General features: G+C 41.2%; 1 protein-coding gene across 1 annotated transcript in view; it reads right to left on the bottom strand.

Moving 5' to 3' along the window:
- The window catches only part of EPS8L2 (EPS8 like 2), a gene marked incomplete in the record, with an annotated part of 120,528 nt that continues 112,551 nt past the window's right edge, over positions 1–7,977 (bottom strand). Inside the window, 4 exon segments of the mRNA XM_034770404.1 lie at positions 1–2,572; positions 2,934–3,063; positions 4,079–4,262; positions 6,750–6,882. Of these exon segments, the coding sequence (XP_034626295.1) occupies positions 2,501–2,572; positions 2,934–3,063; positions 4,079–4,262; positions 6,750–6,882 (519 nt within the window).

Here is a 7,977-nt window from a genome sequence, read left to right as displayed (position 1 = left end):
TTAACTATTTTAATTAATCTTAAACAGTGCATGGTTATATCATTTTATCCTTAGTTCAATTACATTCATGTACATTATATTTTTATCTGCAGATAGTACAAATATATCAGATGCATAGCTCATTCATATGGATACTAAACCTATGATGTGATTTAGCATTTTAATAGATGCTGTCAGCTTTGGCAACAATTCTTTACAGAACTGTTGAATAGACTGCTAATATAAATCCAAATAGTTGTAATTGTGGGTGATTTTGTTTCCTTTATACATAAAGACAAAAATGGTGTGTTATGCTTCTTAGCTCACCTTTTGGTTTATTTTTGTTTTTTTAGAATTCATTTAACCCGCCATCCTTATACCGCTGTTACCATTTTCCAGTATTAATGCTTGCTTTCCCTCTACCCCAGTCAAAAACTGATGGTTCTCCAGAAGAATGATCTCCTTCATTCCTCCCTGAGCCAAACCAGTGCCCTTTTCAAATTCCAGCTACCTTGGTAAGTAACTGCTGATGTGGGAAAGAATATTATCCTCACAATTTAGTGCCTTCTCTGCACTGATGATTTTCTCTAACTGTTGCTCTGTCATCATTTTAGCCCCACTGGTGCTAATGATGGCCTTGTCTAAGGCTTTATTTAAAAAAAAAAATCATCCATTTAGAAACATTTTACAAAAAAACAAATAATGCATCGGTATTCTTTAATATAGAAACCAACTCCCGCACCTACTCTTCCATTTACAGGTACATACAGTTTAGTATGAAGAATCATTCTGTATTTGATTAAATATACAAGCATGGGCCCCCTTCCTGCAAAGGCTTTTGCATGTGTATTCTCACTGAAGTCAATGTGTGTAAACTCAGTGTAAAGTAAACACTAGTGTAAGTCTTTGCAAAATCAGGGCGAGAATTTCCATTAACATTAACCAAAGTTAACGTGGATAAAGGAGAGAACAGATCGAAGTTACTCCAGTTTTATTACTACCATCTCAGACAATGAGCAGTACCTGTAAATTTATTTGTCCTTCCCACTCTGTAAGGCTGGTGAAAAAGTCAAGAAAAGGTGTATGTGTTCTGTTGACTGGAAACGTGCCAATTTCACTGTGCATGCTAAAATCCAGGAAATATATTTTATACTTGTTCTGATTTTAAAAATGTGTTATGAAATTATCACTTCACAATTACTTGATTATGTTACTTTGGGCAGGGACCTTGTCTTCGTCATTTATATATATATAATCTCGAAACCTGTCAGTGCAATCTAGATATTTAACAGCATTAGGAAAAACAGGAAGTAAAGTACTAATAAATGTATTTGCTACATTAAGTAATTTTTCAGACTTTTTTTTCCAAAGATTTTTTTAATTGTGTATGAAATTGCCATCCCAACTTCCATTTAATTTCCTAGATGTTCACTACTTGTGTCAGATTGTTATATTATTAAAGAAGGGCGCAGGGCTGCATGCATAGGGAATGGTTGTGTGTGTGTTTGTGTGTTTCAGATTGGGAGTAAGTTTTATGGGTTTATCTTCTGATTGTTGAAGTCTTGGGTTTGACAATACTGTGGTTTGCCAGTCGGGATCAATGCCAAGTCAAACTGCTGCATAGTCGCATTAGGCCCCATCCACTGGTAGCCATTGTGTGGGTGAATGTAGTTGGACACTGCTTTCCAACTGGCAAATTCAAATAATTTCAGGGTATTACTCACTGCTCTTTAGTGTTTAATTAAAACACTCCCTGCCCCTCAAAGAAAGCAGTAGCATTGTATATATATTTAAACAGGGTGATCCAACCCTAAAATCTGTTACACACTGTTGTAATTTCATTTTCAGGTACAGACAGGCCCAGCCCTTGTTTTAAAATCTTTAAGGCTTGAGAGGAGTGCAGGGGTAGAAGAGAGGGAGGAAACTTAACTGCTGCTGGGCCTTCATGAACAGGGAAACGCAGGATACTGTTGCTTAGTGTTTCTGCCACAGACAAGAAGGAAACAAGGGGGAAAAAAGCTCTAGTCTTTATGGTACAGAAACTCTAAGCATTCAAGCAGTCCTTTGTTGGGAGAATTATTTCTAGCCTTCTTTTTAGAGCTTTATCAAATCAATGGAGAGCCATATAGCAGTATATTATGAGGTTCTGTGTGTGTGTGTGTGTGTGTGTTTTGTTTTTGGTTTTTTTAACTTGAATCCAGCCTTGCCTCCTACATTTAGAATCCCATGAATTCAGATCCTGCTCATGCTCTGGACTGCATACACATAAAATTTCTGTATAAAATATATAGATATAAAAATAATATTTCATGCAATACTAAAACTTCTCTCCCAGCATGATAGCATATTGGTGAATGAGTATCCTCCTTATCAACAGTGTTCCAGGAATTGTCAGTTTCCTGGCAATTATACTGGTAGGTGATGGTCTCTGTAGTCTCTTTCATTTTGATCGGGGATCGGTGCTTGTTATTCCCTTTTTCTGCACTACTATGACTAATAGTTGAAAAAAGCAGAAAGAACTTTAAAGAGCAGAATCACTCCTCTCTTGGCGACGTCTCATAATTTCTTGAAGCTCTGAATCCCCTCCGCATTTCTGGAATGGCAACAAAACATAAAGAGTTTGAACCTCAAAAAACAGCTTACAGCTTAACCTAAATAAGCGATATAGAATGCTGTCAAAGTGGAGCTGCTTTCAAGGAAATAGGATATAAGTCAATAGGCCAGATCTTTCCATTAAACTAGGTTGATTTGCACCAGCTGAGGATCTGGCCCAGTGTTTCTAAGTTGTAGTTTTCACAAGATTTCTATTGTTTTTATGCTAAAATGAGTGTTCAGCAGGCCTCTTACCTTGGTTAATATAACTGTGTTTATTAAAATGCCTGTTTAATTCAGCTTGCTAGTATTTTGTGCTACTGGGTTCCATACTAAGAGGATTTTGTGGGAAAACTTCTTACCTCCAGGAGAGATTTTTGCACTGTAATTTTACTGTATACCCTGGCTCCTTCGTGACACACTTTCTTCAATTCCTCCTTATTCAGAGAGAAAAGCTGGGCCCCCGTAAGTATGCCAAGATGCTCCACGGTCCTAGAAAAACACAAGTAATGAAAGGCATGTGATACAAATGGGTCAGAAGAAGGAGAAAAATGGAGTGAGAAGTCTATGAAGGTTTACCCTATTACGGCAGTGTCCACTCAATGAGTAGTCAACACGAGATTAGGCTCTGTCTCCATATATATTTAATATCATTATGAAAAGTTAGCAGCCCATATTTAGTTATTATATACTTAATTATAATCTCTAGGTAAGAGGTGTTTAGGAATTACAGCCCAGATATGTGATCCAGTTCTAACCCTAGTTCTTATATTGACTCTCTGCAGTCTTGAGCAAGTCACTTGGGGCCAGATTTTTAAAGGTACTTAGGTGCCTAAAGATATAGATATGATCTAGTGAGATTTTCAAGAACTGCCTAAGCTATTAACTCCTATTGATATTAAATAGAGTTAGGCACCTGAACTTTTTCAATATCTCACCAGGTGCCTCTCTGTCTCTATGCATCTAAATAACCTTTAAAAATCTGGCCCATAGCTTTTCGGTGCCCCAGTGTTCCCATCTGTAAAATAACTACTTTTGCAAAATCCTTTGGGATTCTCAGCAGTAAGGTGTTTTCCTGTGAACTAACCCTGTCATCTAGGGTTGATCCTACTGGGAGATGCTAACTGGGTTCTGCTGACCACAGATGGCTTGCTTGCTCCACCTTGGATATAAGGGAGGTGGGAGTGCTCCCCTGAAGAGGTGGTGTAGAGATTGAACAGTCCTCGGGGAGGAACTTTAGGAGTAGCCACATCTAGAAAGACACCGGCTGGTATTTGTGTTACATTGATTGTCTCTTTGTCAGTAAAATAAACCCGCTGGGAGTAGTTCGGACTCTGTACTGGCTGTGCGTACTGTGTTAAGAGCAGGGTAGAAGTGTCACTTGCTCACAGGCTTTATAAATTAAACAAACATAAGCATCCTGTAATCCAATAAAAATGTCAAAAGCCTCCTTCTCCCCCCTTTCAATGAAAGTTCAGCATCTCACATAGCAGCTATGCAGATTTACCCTTTGCTGAAGGAATTTGCTTCCAGCCACGCTTTGACCTCTTCAGCGCTTGACTCAAACGTCAGGGGCACGGCAACTTGCTGAGGCTTCTCCACCTTAAAGTTTCTGTGGGGGGGCTGAACTTTACTAGTTGTGATCTTCTTCAGCAGCTCATCATTCACCTCATCCATATGATGGATAAGTTCTGGAAAACGGAGCACACTTTCAGGTTACAAATTAGAGACCGGGGTGAAATTCTGTCTTAAGTCACAACCAGTGAAAATTAGTGGGGTTGCATAAGGTGTAAGTATAGGCAGAATTTGACTCTGCAGCTCTATTAACTCTCTGAAAAAACATGCTCAGGATAGGAAATCAGGAAAGCTTAATAATGTGGTTAACTTTAAAGAAGTGCTTTGCGGGATGGGTGAGACATGACATGACATTTTGACCAGGAAACCTGCTTCAGGAACAAAGTGTAAAGGAAACATTTTTAATGTGCCATCACTTTAGTAGTAACACGCTGAACCAACTGTAGGGTTCTCTCATGTCCCACAGGCCCCAAAGCTAGCGCCTGTCTTTTCAAATTCCTTTTTCAGCTTTTGAGGTCTGAAAACCTCCTTTCATGCCTTTAAATGCTGTATTTCCACAATACCTCTTCGGAGGGAGGGAATGCAAAATAACAGCCAGACACAAGTCCTTGTAGCAGAGTTTTAGGCTGATTTTAGTTTTCAAAAAGCTAGTTGAGAACCAGTCATAGGGTGACTTGCTCTTAAGACAAGTGAGTGGTTGGGTGCAGGTATCGTGTCCATGAATCCTGCAATGCAAAATCTTAGCCTAAGTTCTAAAGCAACTCCTGGAGGGCTAATTGGAGAATCTTGGAATAGTTGTTGGTGATCCTGAGAGCAAGGAGACAGACAGCAGAGATGGCATTGTGTTATGTAGTTACTAGCTACCATATCAAGACAGGACAGTAATGACATATGGACATAGGGTAAATCCCTCCTCCTGTGTCTTACCTGTCTCTAACTAATACCTGAGGGATCTGTCTCTTTTTGTACATGGTGGTAATAACTGAATGGTTGTGTATTCAGTTCTCATTGAAATGAATTGTTGTGATGGGATTTCTAGTTCACAAGATGATTGTCATTATTAAAGCTGTATAATTTCCAGCTGATGAAGAAACTCTTCTCTTTCATGGTGCACAATGGCAAACTTTATGGGGAACAATTAAATTTTATTTCATAAGTGTGTATTCTAAGGGGCAGTATAAACCAAACCATCATTTGTAAGGTGTGAAAAAAATGAACACATACCCGTAGACCACCTTACTTTTAGCTGGCTGGAGCTTTACTTTACTAAAGTCAGAGCTGGTTGGGAAACTATTACTGAAAAGTGCTTGGTGGAAAATTCCAAAGAGCTGGGTGATTCCTTTTGGAGCCAGAAGTCCAGCACACTTTTAAAGTGATAAGAACAGGAGTACTTTTGGCACCTTAGAGACTAACAAATTTATTTGAGCATAAGCTTTCGTGGGCTACAGCCCACTTCATCGGATGCATAGAATGGAACACACAGAAAGAAGATATTTATACATACAGAGAACAGAATCTCAACAGTGTTGCGACCCTGCCTCATTGTGCCTCTTATGGCCAGGGCCGGTGCAAGGAAGTTTCACGCCCTAGGCGAAACTTCCACCCTGCGCCACGCCCCCATCCAGCTAATCCCGCCCCCCCCCCACCAGAGGAGCCTCCCCTCCTCCCCCCGCAGCAGCTAACCCCGCCCGCCGCAGCAGCTAACCCCGCCCGCCACCCCCCCCACCTGGGGAGCCCGCCGCCCCCCTCCACTTGGGGAGCTCCCCCCAGCAGCTACCTCCCCTCTGCAGCTAACCCCGCCCGGGGAGCCCGCCCCAGCTCACCTCCACTCCACCTCCTCGCCCGAGTGGGCTTTTCAGCGCCCTCAACCACTAGGCGCCCTACGTGGCTGCCTAGTTCGCCTAGTGGTTGCACCGGCCCTGCTTATAGCCACAGCCCTGGCAGGCCCTCTAGACCAGGATTTGTACAGGGAGTCTTGGAAAGCAGCTTCCTGGCTGTCTTCCATAGTGACTGCACTGGGGGAATCCTCCCCTGGCCAGAACCAGAGTTCTTACAGCCCCTGTGTGCTGCACTGGCCCTTTTATATGGCATAAAGAGGCCTGAGTAGGGGTGAAGATCTTTCCCCTTTTCTGCTGCCTATGTCATTTTAGGTACTTAAATATGGATTTAGGTGCATAGATTTAGGCCCATATACACAGTGACTAGGGAAACTAAGACAGATGAACAGTTTTAGAAAAGGAAATAAAGAAGGAGGGTGGTGAAGCACTGGAATGGGTTACCTAGGGAGGTGGTGGAATCTCCTTCCTTAGAGGTTTTTAAGGTCTGGCTTGACAAAGCTCTGGTTGGGATGATTTAGTTGGGGATTTGGGGGTTGGACTAGATGACCTCCTGAGGTCCCTTCCAACCCTGGATATTCTATGATTCTAAGAAGAAATCCACTAGCACCCAGCACAAACAAAGGAAAGAACACACTGGTGGAAGCTTCTCAGTTTAAATCTAAGTTCCAGAACTGCAGTGCCAAGTTCTGTGGACTGTGTATTGTGAAACAATATCACATGTCTGAGTTGTGGTGAACGGTAAGAACCCTGATACTATGCACCTACGTTCTTTGGCATTGTGAGGAGAGTTGCCGGCTAACATTTCACTTCCCCATTTATCACCAGCGTAGCTACCAGGAATCCTGTGAGTAGGGCTGGCAGGACCAATTCCTCTCGGACTCAAGTCTCCTTTGTACTTCTGGTTAGAATAAAAAATAGTTTTTATTAAATAAAATATTTTTTCAGCATTATTAAATATTTGTCCCCCCACAACCATAGTAGACTAGAGCACAGTGGCCCAGGTCCTCAGCTGTTCTGTAAACTGGTCTAGCTCTATTGAAGTTAACATGTAATTATGAGAAACTGTACTTGACCATCTTCCATTTAATTCTGTTTAATTTACACCATCCAGTGAAATTGAATCAAGGATCTCCATAAGCCGAGGCATGAATATTCACATGCTATTGTCACCTGCTATCTCAGGTTGCATGAAGGCCTCACCATTGTGTTGCGAAATCATGCCAAGCTAAATGTGATCATGCACTGTTGGCCCTGCAAAGCCCAAAGTTCATTGCTTAATAACTTGCCACAGAGCTTTTTAAAAGATACTAATTTACAGTGCTGCTAACTCTCAGGATTTTATCATGCACCTTGCAATAATGAATGATTTTCTGAAAGTCTCCACTCTAGCTGTCAAGTGATTTTGTGAGAATCTCACTTTTTTTTAAATGAAAGGTTAGTCTCCTGCACTTATGACTATGTTGAAAAGACAGAAAATGTGACATGAGTGGCCCCTAAGGCTCAGAATCCATACGGCAAAGAAATTGTATGATATCTTTAATAGCTCATGATTTTTAAATCAATCTCACTCCACTCCAGTCTATCTCATCTTGCACTCCAGGGTTTTTGAATACCTGGGACTGACAATACTGAATTTATTGTCTCCCTGCCTGCCTGTAGGTGACTTTCCACTCCCATTTTAGATAAATAAGTCATCATTTACACTAGCTTGGCAAGAGCCTTTCATCAGTACATGAAGTTCTCAATGGCTTGGCCATGTAATCACAGAAAAAAAATCATTATGCTTAAAACTCAAAAGCATGTGAAATTCTTCTGCCACCCACTTGTAAGAGATGGGATTAGATGAGGTAGGCAGATGGCAATTTGTGACTACTGACTGGCTAAGAATTACATGCCTCCTATTATCTTTATTATCCTATTTCCACCAACCCTGACTCGCTTGTGTCACCCACCTGTTCAATCTTGTAAACTCTTTGGGACAGGGACTGTCATT

The sequence above is a fragment of the Trachemys scripta genome, chromosome 4, assembly GCF_013100865.1.
Source record: "Trachemys scripta elegans isolate TJP31775 chromosome 4, CAS_Tse_1.0, whole genome shotgun sequence".
NCBI classification, from domain to species: domain Eukaryota; kingdom Metazoa; phylum Chordata; order Testudines; family Emydidae; genus Trachemys; species Trachemys scripta.
The sequence above is the reverse complement of the archived record's forward strand: the minus strand, read 5'-3'. Positions and strand labels throughout refer to the sequence as shown.